We start from the raw sequence: 18,767 nt of genomic DNA on the forward strand, positions 1-18,767 counted from the left end.
CTTCCTTCTGCGTGCGGACAACTTGGCGACCCTACCGAAAGCTACGAAACAACCACATGAGGCTTAAATGCAGGTATGTGAAACTGCAGACGGTTGATGTCCAAGGGTGAAATAAAAGATGAACAGATTCCACAAAATAATAATCATAGTAACAATGACAGCAGCTACAGTTAGTTTACTAAGAACAACCACTGAACTGGATTAAACATTGTGTAAATGCTGGTGTGTAGGAATACCACTGACAATTTCCCTTCTGTTACAATGCTACAGCCTACGTTATTTCACAATTATACTGTGTGTGCACACGTACACACGCAAGCGAACATTTGCTACCTTTGCATTTCAATAACACAGCAAGTGGACAGAGCATAATTACTCATGAATGTATTTTCAACCAAAATGAGGGGAAAGCCCTACAAGAGCCTATCTTTCTATTTAAAAAAAGAGTCCTAGAAGATTTTTAAATGGACAAGATGATTTGGGGGACGACGACCCCTAACACAATGTCTTTGATAACGCTGCAGGGGAAAAGAAGTCAAACATGGTTAATGGATAGATTGCCTCCCTCTGGGGCAGCTTTCACTGACAACTCAAAGAGGCTTGTTCACCAGATCATTTGAAAATTAAGTTGACGTTACGGAGGGCAACTTCATAGCCTCTCTGGCAAGCTGCGCGTTGGAAGATGAAAACTGGTCTTGCTCACTGGAGAGGCACATGCCATACAAGAGCCATTGCCACCCACAAAAGATAATGCCAGGCTAAATGGATCATTAGTCTGGCTCGGTATAAGGCAGCTTCATATAAATTTAAAATGCTGAATGGTTTAAGCATAGGAGAACTAAGAAGTACATAAGGATTACATAAAGATTTTGACAGACAGCTGTGTGTGTTACTTTTCAGATCTTACTTTATAAGATGCATTTTGAACTTGCAGGTGCAAAATGGGGACCAGAGTTCTACAAAGGATTAGTTTTTGTTGCCTTAAAACCTCTCAGATGGCACAAAATGAAATAGAACACTGGACATGCAATGTCTGGGCCACAAAAGCAAGGGTGTATCAAGCTTCTGACAGATCATAGCAAATCCCTGCTTTCATGTGTACAGCTTGGGGACACCTCTGTATATTATGGGCTGGATAAGAAAGACACTTGCATCCTTAAGTATGGATTCACATATGCATGTGGGAGATGATTGACTCCTACACGGGACAATTTTTATTTGTCTATTTGCAAGCTGAGATGAAAATGCCAATGAGATGACCATTTTACAAGATGAACAGGAAACTCCAAAGACTATAAAATGGACCAAAAAAAATTGCACTAAATTTCTTTGGGAAAAATTGCTTTTAGTCCCCAGCATTTCAACTTACAAGAAAATCCTAGACTTTCAACAAGATCCACTTCTTCCTTCTTTTCTCACTCCAAATTCCTAGGCTAAAGATAACCTACCAACGCTCGAGAAATAATTTAAGTAGATGTGTTAGACTGCTCCATGGCACATCTTTGTACACTGTCAAACTAAGTATAGCTGTGTAACTGGTGAAAAGGGACAAAATCAAACTAAGATGAACAAGGCTGTATAATTATATATGCCTTTCACCTAGAAAAACCTACACAGAGTCACCTAGCCCCTTTGATGCAGCAGAGGTCTTTGCTGGGCCAATGACAACACTATGAACCCAGCCTTTTAGGTTTTCTTTAAACAAACAAACAAACAAACACTGATTCCAGATTCTGGGCACTCTCTGAAAAAAGAACCACCTTCCAAGTAGTGAGGTGCTTACACCAATTTAAAAAAGAACTTCACAGCTGTCAACATTACATACCCGATTCAGCACTCATGCAACAGACCTTCAGGCAGGTCTGATGGCTTTTAAAATACTAGTCAGTCTCTGCACTTCCTCCCCCCTCTACTGCTCTTCGTAATCACTTAATATCCTTTCAGAGAATGTAACCACAAACTGGATGAGTCCAGCAGGTTTTTCATGCCATCAAGTCAAAAGCAAAAAGAGAGAGAGAAAGAGAAAAGCACTGCATCTTAATTATTTGTTTCAACCTCACAATGCCCATTTCTCTCTCCCCTATCAAATAGGAATTCTCCTAATGAGTCTTTCAGGAGACCATATTGATACTCTTCTTAGAGGGTAACCTCCCTTGTAAAAAAAGTGTTTCCCTAAACCAAGCCCCTGCTGATTTAAAAACAACAGCTTTAATTGAGCATCACACATACACCAAACCCGCAATTTTGTATTTTTTTTTGTAAAATTGTGCTTTTTTGTGGGCTTTTGGAGGAGACCAGACTTTGTGGGTGAGAGTCTGTCGTCTTCCTGATTTCCACTTTTAGGGTGGAGCAACTTGTTTGGGTGCTGCCCAAATGATTCTGAAACTGCCACCTGGCAAAAAACAATAGTTGAGAAATCCAGAGATGTCTCGGCAAAGTTGGTTTCCCTCCACTACTGAATGAAATCTTCATTTCAGTAAGCAGCAGAACGCTTTGCTGCCAGCCTGCCCCCACCCCCCCCACCCCCAACCGAGGAAGCTCTGCTGTAGGACAAAACTGGAGCACACTAACCAAGGGAAGGAATCTGAAAAATGCTATCACATTTTAAGTACACGGCAGCCACGTTCCCCGGCCAGCTTACCACCATGCGTGGTCACGTTAACAGGCAAGCAAGTGGCATACATCTGTCAAGCCCTACTGAGTTGTTTTATTGTCCTGCCTACCTCTCTGCTTGATGCCGACAGTGACCTTTATTTCTCTCTGTAATAAAGCAGGTAATATTTCAAAGGGTCAGGCAGAGGCAGGCTCAAGACCTTCTCTCTCAGGACATTTATAGGAGGCTCGGGCTTCAGTTCAGGGACAGCTTTTTCCACCTCTTCCAACTTGCTCTCCTCCTCCTCCAACTCCTCGCAATTGTTATCGTCGGAGGGGTTGGAGATCCGGCTAGCAAAGACCTCTTTGTCCAAGAAGACGATGGTTTCCATGCGGCGGCGGCGGATGCGCCTTCGCTTAAACCTCGGCGGGTTCCTGAGGCCGTTGCTGTTTCTGCCTGCCGTTTCCTGGTGAATCAGCTTCTTAATGGTGCTGCGGATAGCAATGCGTGCAAGGTCCTGAAGCGTGCGAACCATCATTGGTGCTGGAAATGTGAGAGAGGGAAGAGTAAGAAGCATAGGACCTTGGCTGGCATGGACTAAAGAGCAGACACACTTCCGCAGATCATGGCTCAAGGGTAGCTTCTTTCCATATGAACCTACCTGGATCCTGAAATCACCACCTGAGGCCCTTCTTTATGTACCTCCTCCTTCAGAGGTTCGGAGGATGGCAACACGAGAACAGGCCTTCTCTGCAGTGGCTCCCCGTTTGTGGAATGCTCTCCCCAGGGACGTTCGCCTGGCGCCTTCATTATACACCTTTAGGCGCCAGGCAAAAACGTTCCTTTTTAACCAAGCCTTTGGTTGATTCAATTTACATCCTATGCCCTTTTAAAATGTGTTTTTTTTTTGTGGCAGGGGGCTATTGGGTTGTTGTTTTTATTTTTATTTGGTATTTTGTGGTTTTATATCTTGATTTTATTCTGTGAACTGCCCTGAGACCCCCGGGAATAGGGCAGTATATAAATTCAATAATAATAAAATAATAATAATAATGATGGCTGGAAGAAACTGACAGCTAGTCAGGAGAGCACAGCAGCTTTGCCACAGATTTTGCCAGCAAAGCCGAGGTATATGTTGTCATGGAGCTGGTGTGGTGTGGTATGGTGGTTAAGAGCGGTAGACTCGTAATCTGGGGAACCGGGTTCGGGACTCCGCTCCTCCACATGCAGCTGCTGGGTGACCTTGGGCTAGTCACACTTCTTTGAAGTCTCTCAGCCTCACCCACCTCACAGAGTGTTTGTTGTGGGGGAGGAAGGGAAAGGAGATTGTTAGCCGCTTTGAGACTCCTTAGGGCAGTGTTTCTCAACCAGTGTGCCTCCAGATGTTTTGGGACTACAACTCCCATCATTCCTGACCACTGGTCTTGCTAGCTAGGGATGATGGGAGTCGTAGTCCCAAAACATCTGGAGGCACACTGGTTGAGAAACACTGCCTTAGGGTAGTGATAAAGCAGGATATCAAATCCAAACTCTTCTTCTTCTCTTCATGCAAGAGCCGGCAGGTGGCTAACCCCTGTGCCATTCTCAAAGTGAGGCAGGTCACCGCACAAGCCGCTATGTAACTGGTGCCTCCATGCTAGCCAATGTAGTGATGATATCATCAGCATGAGCACACACAGGCAGAACTGAATGCTGGGTGAGTCCTGTTTCCATGGTGAGAAAGTGCAGAGCCTAGGGCAAGTCAGACTGCAAGCTATGGCAAAGAGTGCCCATCTCTGAGGAATGTCTCTCTGAGCCTCGTATGGCCCAACCCAACAAATAAACAGACAAATAGAGCAGGTGCATAGATATGTGGCACACTTACGCAAGTGAACAAGTTTTGACTTCCCCGAATCCGCGTGGTTGGGCTGGATCAGAGGAGCAAAGGAAACAGCTAAGATCTTCTTCGTCTCCCAGGCCAAAGGGCCAGTTCGTGTTATCTTTGTCAGCTGCGTTTGAGAACAAAAATGTAAGATGAATCACCTTTTGATAGCAAGAATAGATGGCCTATTTCTCAGCCTTGAAAACAAACCCTCTCCCCTTTCTGCCACACAGCTGGTAATTTGGTAAATTAAGCTCACTGCAAAAAACAAGGGGCAAACGGTACATAGGAATGAGAGGACCTGCCATCCCACAAGCAAACCTTTTCTTCCAATGGCATCACGAGGATCCCACCAACTTTCAGTAAGTTCTTCATGTAATCTTCATGCTCCTTCTGGACTCCTGCACCACAGTAGACACGGTCATATTGAGAGCAGTCTGGAGAGATCTCCAAGCAGTTGCCAGTGACAAAGGAAGGCTCGCAGAATTCAAACCTGAGAAGTGAGTGACGCTTGTAGATGGCACAAGTATTTCACAGGCTGGAGCTTCTAAGCCCCCATATATTAAAATATCAATCCTTTATTACTGAGGCAAGCAAAGTATATGGGCAATACATTCCAGAACTGCAACCTTTGCCATTTTGGAAAACTGTTATGGCTTCTCCCATGGAAACTTGGCAAACACAGTTTTCTAAGGTAGCTGGGGCTGAAATGAGCAATTTACCTTCTTATACAGTTGGTCCATCAAAACCAGCACTGCATCGTAAAACAAAAAGGGGCAAGATACCAAGGCTACCAAGATTACCTATAGACCTAACTCAAACAAAAACATCCATTCCTGCTACTCAGAGCCACTGTGCTGCATCCTCTATGCAGGCTATAAGCCAGCCCCGCAAGCCTTACACCACCGTCCCCAATCAATTACCTCCAGAATTTCCTGACGATGGACCTCTCTCCATGATGCTCTGAGACGACTGAATGGCCAGTGCAGGCAGTAGCCTCCTTACCTGGTCTTTGCTCCGTCCCCAGGCTGCTGCTGATTGGCTGATTTAAACCAAGGCCAGGCAGGAGCACTGCAATATCTGCAGCTAGCCCAGGGATGGAGCAACGGCAGGCTTCTATGGCATGGCCAGGAAGCCCGTGCTGGGTTGCAAAAACCGCCTAGCAACGCAATTGGTGAGCCGTCATTGTCTACTATTGGCAGCACCTCTCCAGAGTCTCGGGCTGAACTCTTTTCCAGCCATATAAGTTAATTTTAACTGGAGATGCCAGAGACAGAACCTTCACCTCTTGTGTACAAAGCAAGTGCTCTGCCATTGGGTTATGGCTCCTTCCTGCCTTTTCCCAGAAGTACACTTTCATAGGTTTCCTTGGGGGTGGGGGTCCAGCAGTAAAAGCATATTTGGTTTGCAGTGTGGTGTAGATCTCTCCTCCTTGGCCAGTGAAACCACAATGTCAATTTCCCCGATGGAAAAGCAAGTTTTCAGTTGTATGAAACAAACTCATTTCTTTAGGCAAGCTTACCCTGGCATGTAATTTTTATTATGTATATTTGTTTTTTAAATTGCTGGCTTTATCTATATTTTGATAATTTAATTATGTCTACTGTTTTAAAGTCTGTTTTTAAAGCTATTTTTAATCAATATTTTATACTACTTTATGTAAACCACTTAGAGATTATTATTATTAGATTAAAATTGTAATTTTAATATTGATAAATAAATAAATAAATAAATAAATAAATAAATACTTCACCCACTGCATTGTTTTATCTCAGAAGCCTTTTAAAAATGCATTCCTTTGTAATGTACCATAAAAAACCTGAAAAAAATTTCTAGAGTGAACCCAACTAATTGCTTTTGTTTCTAAGCTCAGGCATGTATCAGGTATGTAAAATCCACAAGAGTGGAAGACAGAACTGTTCTTGATTTCTTTCTGCGTCCTAGCACCTAATATCGCATATGCAAGACACACATATGCATCTTGAACTCACTGTATGCTGCTAACTAGGAGTTACTAGGAGTTAACTAGGAAGTCAGTTTAAACGCAAATTAGGTATGTCCAATCTTACTTGTCAAAGCTGTCACTGGTTCTGATGAAGAAGTCCAGCTTCTGCTTTGCATATTCTATAACGTCAGAGTGAAGCTCTACGCCATGGTTAACGCCGAAAGGGCCTGCATATGTTTAGGGAATGCAAGGGGAAAAAACATTTGAAAAACAACTGGATGGAGAACCAGAATGAATCCAAAAAGCTTTGCTCAGACTCTGAGCTGGTTTTGAGCTTCTCTTAAGGCGCAGATACAAAGCAAATTCCTCAAAACTGGTTACTAGCATAAACCACCCAACCTGCAGAACTGAATGGCTACAAAATGAGTCCCACATCGGTAAAAGTAACAGGCAGGGAAGAATGGGAGAGGATGCCAGTGAGAGGAAAACCACCAAGGGAGCATGAGAAAGTACATCTGAAAGATGTGCAAGTTTGGGTTTGGCCAATCCAACACCTGGCTCTTACATGGCGCTTTTTTTTTTGGGGGGGGGTAAGCTTACCTTATTTTCAAGTTATTAGCAAAGCATACTTAAAAACTTGGAGAAATGCATTCGGAGACTTCTTTTTAGATGCTTACGGATGGTATATTTAGTGAAAGTTACCTTTCCATACAATTAATGGGCTCAAAGGTAGCCCTCCCAAGAGCTTCTGTTTACCTGCCCTCCATTTCTCCAGAGGAAACAAATCTCTCCCATTTCTCTAGACCAGAAGGCCATTTACACCAACATATTTTGATCCAACTAAGCAAGAATCTCCTCCAGTGGGTTTTGCATTTACTTCCATTCTTAGAGCTTCATAACACCATTAGAGAAGGCTATTTCCTTAAGGGGGGGGGCGGTGGCAAATGACAAGCTGCCAACCACCCATTCCTGGTTTTATTTACTGCTGTGCTACAATATGAAGTGGAGCATGAAAAATGAGTGAAGCACAGCAACAGTTGATGGGGATTTCAAGGGCAGGGGACCACAGCTGTTTTCCTCTGAGCAAGGGAGGAAGCATCAAGTTTAGGAGAGTCAACTCACCAATGCAAAATCCAGATTTTTCTCTGCTCATTGAAATTTCACAATAATTTGCACCTGCAGAATCGCTCTGGAGCAGTTTCCATGGCGTATGTGTGTGAAAACATTTTGCCCAAATGAGTTACCCGTGCACCATCCCAACAGATGACCCTGGAAGCAGATTATGGAATTTCTGGTACTTGTGGTTCACGGGGCCAGCAATGAGGCAAGCTGCATGGATGATCAGGTAAGGCAAACATTTTTCACACCCATGCACCCTGGGAACTGCTCCAGAGTCCATCTTCGAAATCTAAAAGCTTAAACCCTTCTAGACACATCCCTGCCATTCAGCAGTTACACTGAAAGCTAAAAAACAAGCACTAATTTTGAACTCCAGAAAATAATTGGCACAGTTGCAGCTTGCCCCAATTGTTTATTGCTGATGACTCCCTTCTATAAGCTATTATTGCTGCTGAAAAACGAAAGGGTGGGTGGGGTGAGGTGGAAGAGAGCACACACAGTTGTATTTAGGAACAAACTTCAACAGAAAATGCAGTGTAGCAATTAGTGTTGGGCTTAACAAGTGAGACCACCGGGATTCAAATAGCTGCTCAGTCATAAAATTCACAGGGTAGCTTAGTTAGTTACACACTCTCAGCATAATCTACCTCACAGGGTTGTTGTGAAGTTATAGGGGAGGCAGCATGTGTGCAACCCTTAGCTTCTTGGAGGAAGGATGCATTAAAAATGAAAATAAATAAAATGCTGTAATTAAAAAAAGGAACTTGTTGAACACAGGTTATTCTTATTGGGAAAGCTGCTGGGTGACCTTGGGCTAGTCACACTTCTTTGAAGTCTCTCAGCCTCACTCACCTCACAGAGTGTTTGTTGTGGGGGAGGAAAGGAAAAGGAGATTGTTAGCCGCTTTGAGACTCCTTAGGGTAGTGATAAAGCGGGATATCAAATCCAAACTCCTCCTCCTCCTCCTCCTCCTCCTCCTCCTCCTCTAACTAACTAACTAACTAACTAACTAACTAACTAACTAACTAAAAACAACAACTATCCAAACCCCTTGCTCAATGCTGGATGCAACTACAGCATCTCAGATAGATGGTTGTCTGGTCTTGGCAGAGAGTCGAGCCTGTCCTGAAGCAGCCTGTCCCACTATCGAATAGCTCTGAAACATGCCTCCTTGCAATTTCCACTCGTAGATTGTCCTGTCCTGTTAGGGCAACAGAGGACAAGCCTGCTCTACCTTCTGCAAGACAGGACAGTCCTTCAGATTTTTGAAGACCACTACAGTAGACCCTCGGGTTACGTTACTCTCGAGTAACGTAAACTTTGGGTTGCGGAAGCAGCAAACCCAAAAGTATTTTTCCAGGTTTCACCACTTGCGCAGGTGTTCTGCATGCCACGCGCATGCACAGAAGCACTCTATTGCGCAGCGTGCATAAGCGGCACCTCTGGATACGGATTTTTCGGGGTGTGCACGGACCCCTGGAACGAATTAAATTCATATCCAGAGGGTCCACTGTATTATGTTTGTTCTTAATATTCTCCTCAAAACATGCCCACAGGTTAAACGTGCCCACCGTACTGTCAGTGTTAAGAACATGTGTTGACCCCACACAGTAAGAAGCTTGAGTCGCAGGGATCATTTAGCTGATCAAAACAGTCACTTACCCAAGATGAGCCCAACCATGGAGCTCAGATAGCCAGTGCCGCTTCCCAGGTTCAAGAAGGAAAGCCCAGGCTGCAGATCCAGGGCTTCCATGACCTCCGAATAAATGCAGGGAGCAGAAAGGTGGATGTTCCCGTGCTTCCACGCCAAGTCTTTGTACGCATTGTCCTTAAACTCCTCCAGGTAGTAGTCTGCCCGGTCGACAGCCCTGAAGGCCTGCTCCACGAGCTCTGTCCGGATGTACTGAGCCTCTTTTAGGTTATCAATTAGCTCGTCATTGTCCTCTCCTGCACTCACAGCACCTCCCATTGTCCACGCTAACAAATTCAAAAACCAATTCTGGAGAGCAGAGGAGAGAAAAAGGAAAAAGTCACTGCACCAGTCAAATAAAACTGCTCAAGTACAAAAATCCAGGTGACGCTAAGTGCATTGTAGAGTATATCCTGCATGTCAAAAGATACAGAACCAAAACCACTTTCACATATACAAACATCACCAGTTACTGCTCTCCTTTTTTCTCTGGGGGATTTCAAATACATATGCATATTTATTAGTGCAGAAAAACTCTTTGATATGATACACCAGTGACCCTTCCAGACACTTTTTATTGTGTTGTCAGCTTTCTGTGAAGTTGCTTCTGGTTATGGAAATATCATGGATTCTGGATAGTTCTATATTGCATTCCTCACACCAAAGCATACTCTGCCTTTTGCCAACATTCGGAGCAGAAAAGCACTAATACTGCATGGAGGAACTTTGAACATTTCTTAGAAGAGGAGGATTGCGAGACCTCAAGCCTATGTATCATAACAGGTCTGGTCACACATTTCATGAGGCTTCTTGAACCTACTTCTCAACCCCATGCTGCATGGATGGGGAATCTGTGGCCCTCCAGAGGTTGTTGGACTACTGACCACGCTGATGAGTCCAACAACATCTGGCGGGTCAGATTCCTTATCCCTTTTCCTTATTGGTTTTCTAAGTGCCACCACTGGACGATGGATCAAGGAGGGTTCTTGGGATGAACGAAAACAGTGCAAACCTAAAGCATGTCTATTCAGAAGCCTTATTGAATTAAGGCCAGTAGAGTTAGGATTGCAGCCTAAATCTGGAATGGGTGGGTGGGCATTACTCCAAAAACATCCCAACTGACCAGTCCTGTTGTTGTAGATTACCTGATGAAGCAACTTGCTCCAAATTGGGAGGTGCTTGCTTGCATGTGGAAGAAAACACAGCTCTCCTTTGTGCTAGTTCACTGCAGTTTGCTGAATGGAGAACTTTGCAAATGAGATGGACTGTCAAGCAGAATCCCTTCATATCTCCCACGTAAGCCTCACTTGGCTCTTAAGGAGACATTCTTTAATAATTTATACCCCAGCCAGATGGGCAGGTTATAACAACAACAACAACAACACCCTGAGAAAACCAGACTCCAAATTGAGCCACGTGTGCATGCCTGAACACATGCACAAGGCAGACTGTGTTGGTAAGAAAAATATGCAAGCTGGTCAATTTGAAAATAGCAATTTGACCTAAAAGCTAAAATAGAAATGAATAGTCAAAAATCCCTTAAAGTAGTACCTTGGCTCCCAGCCTTATAATCAACTGAGGCTGTAGCCCTAGCTATAAACAAACAATACCAGAGGGATGGCAAACAGAGTTGAACCAAAACCTTACTGTTAAGGCAAATGTACAAACACCACACCAACACCCAGAGGTGAATGGTGGTGGGGTAAGAGTGCAATTTGGAGATCACTACAGCTATCTGTACCACAATATAATATGCAACAATCTTTGAACAATACTAGTCCTTTTTTTTTAAAAAAAACCCCGGTTCTAATGGGAAATAACTTAATTTGCAATGCCAAAGCTGTCTCGCTTTTCTCTACAGACAGCTAACATTTCATACAGGAAGAGCACAACATGAATTTTTATTTACAGTGCTTTTCTTTTCTGGAAAGAACTGCAGAAGCGGCAGATTCAGTGTTTGTTCCTGCTTTGGAAGGTTCTGCCTCAGCTTCACTGTTGCATGTATTCAGCAGAAACAACGTTCCAACCGTGCACATCAAAAATTTAGGAACAGCACCAGGTGGTACTGCAAAATCTAACCAAGGCAAAGGAGATTACGATCACCCTTGCAGAAATCTTGAGCATCTTTGAAACAATTCTCATCAGCAATGCTCAGACTCATTACCACAAAAGTAAACCAGATTTTGCACACATTGAGTTTAAAATTTATGCACGATGCATTCCTCAGTTTGCATATGCCTGCTTATCTGCATGTTTTGACTATAAACTGCGTATTTGACTGTGCTCAGAATTTGGCACTGAGACAGTGTAATCTCTTTAGCACAGATGCACTTTGGGCAATAGAGGAGTTATGGCAGCAACAGAATAGAAGCATTCCATGAGACATATTTGCTTCAGGGATGACCATCAAGTGGCCCACCCCCACCTATGCCCCTGTAGTAGCTAAATTTGTAAGTTTAAGCCCCATACAAACGCCTCCTGGTTGCCTTTAGAGGTGCAAGTGCCCAGGGCTTGATGTCTTTCTCCTATTTTCCGGAAAGGCTCAGTGCCAGGATGAGATTTCAGCCTCTGCTAACTATGTATATGTTGACAAAGAGGTAAAAGGGATGATAACTTGGTCATTTGCTTCTGCATTCTTCCCCAGACTGGCCATCTGACCAATCTAGTTGTTGATTAACTGGTCCTATCAGCAGATACCTGAAGAAAAGGGCATCCAGCAAAAGAAGCCTTTGCTGCATCTAGTCGAGAACTGTATTTTCCAGTGGCCAGCCAGACTGATGTGGCTGGTAAGCCCAGAAGCATGGCATGGAGATATTAACTCTCTCCTTTACCCCAGTAACTGGTATTCAATGATGATGACATATTAACTCTATAGGCATTCATCAGTGTATTGGTGGCAGTCAAATCCTTCGAAAAACTTACTTTTTCCTCAACAGCAACAAAGCCCAAATATTTGGCTTATATTTCGGTAGAGCTCCCCTACCTTCGTCTCCCTGTTGAAATTAATTTATACGGTAATCTCTTTGGGGCAAGGGCCTGTCTTGTTCTTTCTGGCGTTGGCCTGTGTTGCTCTGTAAAGCACCAGGCACCATAATTGTGTATAAATTAAGGTGATAACATACAATCCTCACACTATCGAAATGTGCACCTCCAGCTGTGAGGGGACTAACTGTTGCTCTCTACCGTAGAAAAGAGAAACCTAATCCTATTCAGTGTGAAGTATCTGGCTGCCTGCAGAAAATATTCCAGGCATGGAGAGCTAACCTCCCAACAGCATCCCTGAGGTTGATGTAAGTATGAATGCACCTCCTTCCAGCTTTCTTCTTCTGACCTTTAATACAGCTTAGGCCTTACTTTACATACACCCACTGTAACCTCTTTCCCCCCATTTGCTTTCCATTCTTCACAAAGCAACATGATCACAAAGTCAAAAAGCACCCCAACACAAGGCAGCTGCCATCTGACCGGGCTGCAGTCCAGTCACAGGGCTATTAGCATGCCTCTGCTTGCTCTGCTCTGCCACTACAAGAGAGAATTGGTTTGTGGCCAACCCAGGGCACACTTGCTGAAAACAGAGTCTCCTGTCTACGTTGCCCTAACACAGAGGAACTGTGTAGCACAGGGAGGAGAGGGTGGGGGTGGTAACGAATAGCCTTCCCACAACACAGAGCAATGCTCCTTTTGCAGCCAAGACCTGCTGCAGACACCCTGGATTCAAAATGCATTAGAGCAGGCATCCCCAAACTGCGGCCCTCCAGATGTTTTGGCCTACAACTCCCATGATCCTTAGCTAACAGGACCAGTGGTCAGGGATGATGGGGACTGTAGTCCAAAACATCTGGAGGGCCAAAGTTTGGAGATGCCTGCATTAGAGCCACTGAATGATTTGTGTATTCCATTTGTTTTCTGGCACTAGAATTACAGCCGCTGGCAGCTGCCCCATGCCTCGTGCGTAGATACGGAACCAAAACACTGTTATGTGGACTAAAGGCCAGGATGCTGAATGGTACAAATAATTAGGTGGCATTACAGAACTTTGCATGTGTGTCTGGATATTCACTGGATGCCACCTGGAAAAATGAAATACTTTTAATACTCAAAGCTCAGATCTCAAAAGCCAATAGCAACATTTTCAGTAGACCAGGACGAACCTCCATAGTTTATTCTAGAAATGGTGAAGGATAAGGCCATATCATAATGGGTGAAAGGGGGAAATTTGCATTTGCTGATAAACTTCTACATCAGCTCTCATTGCAACAGTTAACTAAGAGTTCCTAGGACTAAGGCAGGACTCAGTGCTTATACCATCACTGATATTGGAGGCATTATGCGGGTGAATACTGTTTCACTTCATAAGTTTATGGCTCTAGCCAAGGCCATGACAAACTTATATTAAGCAATAGTAGTAATAAACAGAATACATCCATAATATAAAAATCTCCAAACACTCTGCCAAGTTCCTGAGCATTAAAACATTTTCCCTTGTGCACCTCTGACAACTCCAATTCTAGTATCATTTTGCCTTTTTTAAAATCCAATTTGCCAGCATCCATTATGTAAGGGGGAGAATTTACCAGAGATACCAACAAACTCAAATCCAGCTTGATTTCAGATCAAACCTCCAAATCATCACATAAATTTATAGTGGCCCCTTTTTGCTGAATTATTTTTTTCCTGCAAGCAAAGCATAGAGGATCACTATTAGTTGTGAAGCTATTATTGTCACTCAAAAGAAACCAAACCATTTCTGTCAAGGTGTGTGACTGCTTGCTTGTGGGACCAAAGGTTTTTAGAAAGCAATTTGTTGGATCTCTATATAAGGGACAGGCTAAAAGATAATGAGTGATGTCTTCCACCTGAGACTGACTACAAATACAAAGTCTGTCTGCATATGGGACCTTGTTGTAGAGACTATCCAAGACTGCAGTGGGCATCACTTGGAAACACAGCCCAATACAGGCATTTCTTAAGGAAACTGGGGAGAGTTTGGTTAGATAATTAGCTCAAAAATGCTCCCTTGGAATGGATACCAAGGGGAAAATACGGTGTCTCTAAATACAGTAGTTGCAGGTGCTGACACTTATTCAAGGTCAAAGCAGAGCTCAGCTCTAGTAAATAATAATAGTGTAAAACAAATTGACAAGCTGCTTTCCAGGTTTTGTTATCACCCAATTCCATAAAGCACAATGCAGGGAAATGCTCAATAGGCATAATAGCAATTTTAAAAATATACGGTACTTTAACTGAGTGTAGTCCGCTCTTGCCTTAATTGTTGACCACCTGGATTCTGTACAAGGAAGCACTGCTGAAATCCCCTAGCATAGCTTTGGAAAAACATTATTCTGCAGTTTCCAAAACTTTAATGGAGTTCAAATCAGAGTCCCCGATTTCAATGCCATAGTAAGCATTCCAGTAAGCATTTCTCAAGGGACGCAGGTGGCACTGTGGGTTAAACCACAGAGCCTAGGGCTTGCCGATCAGAAGGTCGGTGGTTCGAATCCCTGTGATGGGGTGAGCTCCCGTTGCTCGGTCCCAGCTCCTGCCAACCTAGCAGTTCGAAAGCACGTCAAAGTGCAAGTAGATAAATACAGCGGGAAGGTAAACCGGGTTTCCGTGTGCTGCTCTGGTTCGCCAGAAGCGGCTTTCTCATGCTGGCCACATGACCTGGAAGCTGTTTGCCGGCTCCCTCGGTCAATAATGCGAGATGAGTGCCGCAACCCCAGAGTCTGTCACGACTGGACCTAATGGTCAGGGGTCCCTTTACCTTTAAGCATTTCTCTATCAAGTATCTTTGGGGCAGGTTCAATCAGCTGCCATCCTTTATTGTAAAAGAATTTCATCTGCAGTGTCAGAAGCAGATTGGGGTGAGGAGGAGGAGTGAAATTTTAGATCGGGGTGGGAAACCTATGGCTTTCAAGATGTGCTGCACTACAACTCCCATTGTTTCTAAACACTGGCTATACTGGGTTGCGCTGATGAGAGATGTGAGTCCAATAATAGCTAGAGGGCCATCCCTGTTTTCCACCCGAATGCCCCTGAGATGGTGGTGATAAAATTAGGTGGTCTTATTATCAAAAGGAGTAGGGGGGCTAGCTGCATCATCCCACTGCCATAAGGCTACGGAGAAGTAGTGAGAAAGATTGAGGCACTGCACCCATTGCTCTGGAGGCTGGGGCTGGAAGTACAAAGAACTAATATTATGGTAACCCATTCTCGCAAGGGAGGGCTTACCAAGGACACATTCAGGAGAGAAACCATTTTACTGTGCTGGATGTGGAAAGAGCTTCATAATCAAAGAACCCACATAGGGGAGAAACCATTTAAATGCACAGAGTTTCGGAAGAACTTTTGTGGGAGTGGTAACCTTACTCAGCATTGAAAAACACAGATGGGAGAATTTACCTGAATGCAAACAGTTGTTGTGGTCCAAGGGGTGACTTTGGGTCATAGTCCCAGGAGAAAAGTGCCTCTCAGCAGAACACTCACCCCAATGGGCTCCGCAGAGCTATACATCTTGAACCAGCATAGCTTGTTCTTGGCAGGATGCCCAGGAGAGGAGGAGTTTGCAGGCACTAGTGAGAGACTTGGGGAGGGTGAATATGATCCACTGGCTCGCCCACCTTCCACTGGTTGACCTTACCTGGAGGCTTTTCTCCTTCTGCAGCAGAGATCAGAAAAGTGCCAAGAGCCAGGTGGCAGCAGAGTCCACTGAGCTCTAATTTGTGTTATGTAGCAACTCTATAACCAGGCCATTGGCTGATTAAGCAATCTATTGTCTTTTAAATGTGTTTGTGGGTGGGGGTTATTGGTTGTTGTAGTATGTATTTTGTGTTTTCATTTTGTATTTTTATGCTTTATACTGCCTTGTAATCTTCGGATGAAGGGTGGTTTATAAATTTAATTACTATTATTAATATTAATGCTTAGCTTCTATTGGAGAGGCTTGGGGTTGGGAGGAGAATTATCACAAAGCCGTGGATGACAACAGCAAAATTTTAAAAATGTACCCATTACTCTGGAGAAAGTAATTTGGTTGGCATCCTTCTGTCTTGGGAGACAATGGAGGAATATGCCTTTGGGTGTGAGGTAAGGCTGTTGGAAGGTTGCAGCGCCTGCTGTGACTACAGAGACTGATACAGGAGAGACATGTTTTGTCGCAGCTGGGGCAGATAAAGGCATCTGGTTGTGCTGCAGCAGCTGCACCACAGTGTTTCTTTTCTCTGTGTTCTTCCTGGTAGTAATTTCTCCTCTGGTCATCACTAATGATACATGACTTGACTGCCTGTTTCCAGGCACTGCGGTAGCAGAGTGAAAGCTATGAGAGGGTGACCCACAAGTTTGTGTAGACGGTAGTGAAAAAGAACTGCAGGTTCATGCCCATTATCTTGGAAGTTGGGCTAGAAAGATACACATTATGGGGTCTCATTATAAGAGAGAGATAAAGAGCTGGCTTGTTCCATTACCAAGCTGGGATCAGGTACTTTATTATGGAGGTGGGGTGGATAAGGGAGGAAAGGAAGTTATGGGGTATTTTTATTATAAGAAAAGTGGGGAAAGAGGAACAAAGGGCTGCCTGGCTCAGTGTAGGGGGGCAGGGAAGAGTGATTTTTAAAGTGTGGTGAGAGGGAAAGAAGTTATGGAGCTCTATCCTCAAGGTGCGGGGGTGTGGGGAGAGAAGGGGTAGAAAGACGCCAGTCCCATGGAGGGCAAGCAAGATTTGTGGGGTGGGATTTTATAGCCTTTATTCTAATTACTTTGAGAAGGAGAAAGTGAGCCAAAGCAGAGAAATTCTCAAGTACTGTCATTTTGGCTGCAACGCTCACCTCACTTATCAGGTAGTAATGAGTAAACCCTGCTAAATTCAGTAGAACTTACTTCTGAGTAGACATGCTTAGGATTGTGCTGTTGCTATCTTAATAGCACCCTGTCTTTTACGGCAGGTCCTCACAGGGTGCCTTAAAATAAATTTTAAAAACTGACTACAGCAACAGCAGAGAAGCAAGTTGGAGTAAAAGCGGATATGTGAGGGGTTGTAGGCAATGGCAGAATAGGGACCATTCAGAGTAAAGAGGCCAAACGACCAGTTAGCTCCATCTCCGTGAGGCAGGTGGGGAAGGAGACATACAGAGCAGCAGCCTTATATAAACCCCACTGAGTTCAGTTGTGATTACTCTTAAGGTTAGCAGGCGCAGGGGGTTGCAGCCTTGGTTTCTACCAGTGGCTTCTCAAACTTTCTCCAGGCTGCCCTCCCTTTTCTCGGTGCCATGAAACCTACTAACAAAAAACATTATGCAGAACAGCACTTTGCAGGACCCGCTAAGTCAAGCAAGCACAACAAAACTGGGGAAAAGAAACAGCAACAGTTAACTGCACGCCGATTCAAAACCCAATTACAACCACTTAAGTTTAATTCGGGAGAGGCTGCTATACTTGACCCAAAGGTACCAGCCCTTTCAAAGCCCGCTAGTCTTTTTTTTCCACTTGCAGAGGAGGAGCCACCCAGCACACCCCCTTAGGTCATCCCAAAGCCCCCTACCATGACCTTGGAGTCTGGGGTGGGGGTGTGTGACGGGGGGGGGAGGAGGACGCGTGTCACCCCATAACAAAGTGCCTCTCCCCACTTCAAGAAGGAAGCCCTTTCTGGGCCCTTCACCACCATGGAGGAAGGAGACTGGGGCGGAGGATACCCCCCCCAACCTGGGCGGGGGGCGGGGCAAGCAGCCCATTGGATGTTGTGGTAAACAATCTGGGAGGGGGGGAGAGGGGAAGAAAGGGCCGCCGGGGCCTTTTCTGCCAGGCGGGGGTGAGGCGCCCTTTGTCACGGGATTGGGGGGGGGGTCCTATTATGACATGGACCCCCCCCCAGACTGACAGAAAGGAGGAGGGGAGGCGTCTCCTTACCCCCTCACGATTACCTGCTCCTCCAGCGCCAGCTGCCGCCGCCCCTTCAGACCTCCTCTTGTTTCCTCCGCTCGCCGAGTCTCCCGCCCCCCCGCAGCTGTAAACAGTCGCCCAGCTGGAGAAACAGCCCCCCTCAGGGCAGCGGCGCCACTGCGCAGGCGCCAACGGCACGGGGCGGGCAGACAGAGCGACGCGCGACGCGGCGGACAAGGGAGGGAATGAGGGTTGGTGGGAGAGGAACGGTCCATTTGTGGAGGGGACTCCCGCCGCGGCCTTTCGGAAAGGAGAGGAGGGAAGTACCACTGAGTGCGAAGAAGAGGGGCGGCGGTGCGGAGCGACAAGGCAGCGGCGCCGCGACGGAAGGCGGCTGGTGATGACGAAGGACGGCGGCCTCGGCTCCGATGGAAGAGTTAATGGGGGCGGGGAGGACTTTTAGGCCACCCGCCTTTCTAAAATGTTATCCGCTGTTATATCCCATTTATTTAATTGTTTTTTGTTCGTTTGTTTATTACATGTTAGTAGGTCTTTTTAAATTGTGTGTTATTTATTAGCTATTATTAAGTTATTGGGTTTTTTTTTATAAAAAATTGTATTTATTATGCATTACTAGGTTTTTTAAAATACTTATTTTATTATTAGGGTTTTTTTTAAAAAAAAT

General features: G+C 44.8%; 1 protein-coding gene across 4 annotated transcripts; it reads right to left on the minus strand.

Moving 5' to 3' along the window:
• Positions 1–1,703: 1,703 nt before the first annotated feature.
• On the minus strand, positions 1,704–18,272 carry PCMTD2 (protein-L-isoaspartate (D-aspartate) O-methyltransferase domain containing 2). Of its 4 annotated transcripts, none has more exons than XM_035123102.2 (6): positions 18,124–18,272; positions 9,181–9,517; positions 6,524–6,626; positions 4,776–4,947; positions 4,458–4,581; positions 1,704–3,136 (listed from the first exon to the last, which is right to left on the minus strand). In XM_035123102.2, exons 2-6 carry the CDS (start codon positions 9,485–9,487, stop codon positions 2,751–2,753), a joined length of 1,092 nt encoding a protein of 363 aa, XP_034978993.1. In that variant the 5' UTR covers positions 9,488–9,517; positions 18,124–18,272; the 3' UTR covers positions 1,704–2,750. The 4 variants fall into 4 exon arrangements, with proteins under 4 accessions (XP_034978993.1, XP_034978994.1, XP_034978995.1 ...); XM_035123103.2 differs by having other exon boundaries at positions 18,110–18,248; XM_035123104.2 differs by lacking the exon at positions 18,124–18,272 and adding an exon at positions 15,611–18,029.
• Between the last annotated feature and the right edge of the window lie 495 nt (positions 18,273–18,767).

Source organism: Zootoca vivipara, chromosome 7 (assembly GCF_963506605.1).
Source record: "Zootoca vivipara chromosome 7, rZooViv1.1, whole genome shotgun sequence".
Classification (NCBI taxonomy): Eukaryota; Metazoa; Chordata; class Lepidosauria; order Squamata; family Lacertidae; genus Zootoca; species Zootoca vivipara.

What these genes read in the sequence shown, in the direction of transcription:
- PCMTD2 (XM_035123102.2), bottom strand. Translation starts at nt 9,487, where the DNA reads ATGGGAGGTGCTGTGAGTGCAGGAGAGGACAATGACGAGCTAATTGAT. An exon ending in ACCAGTGACAGCTTTGACAA is followed by an intron (nt 4,948 to 6,523) that starts GTAAGATTGGAC and finishes CTCACTTCTCAG; the next exon opens with GTTTGAATTCTGCGAGCCTT. An exon ending in GTCAAAACTTGTTCACTTGC is followed by an intron (nt 3,137 to 4,457) that starts GTAAGTGTGCCA and finishes TCACATTTCCAG; the next exon opens with CACCAATGATGGTTCGCACG.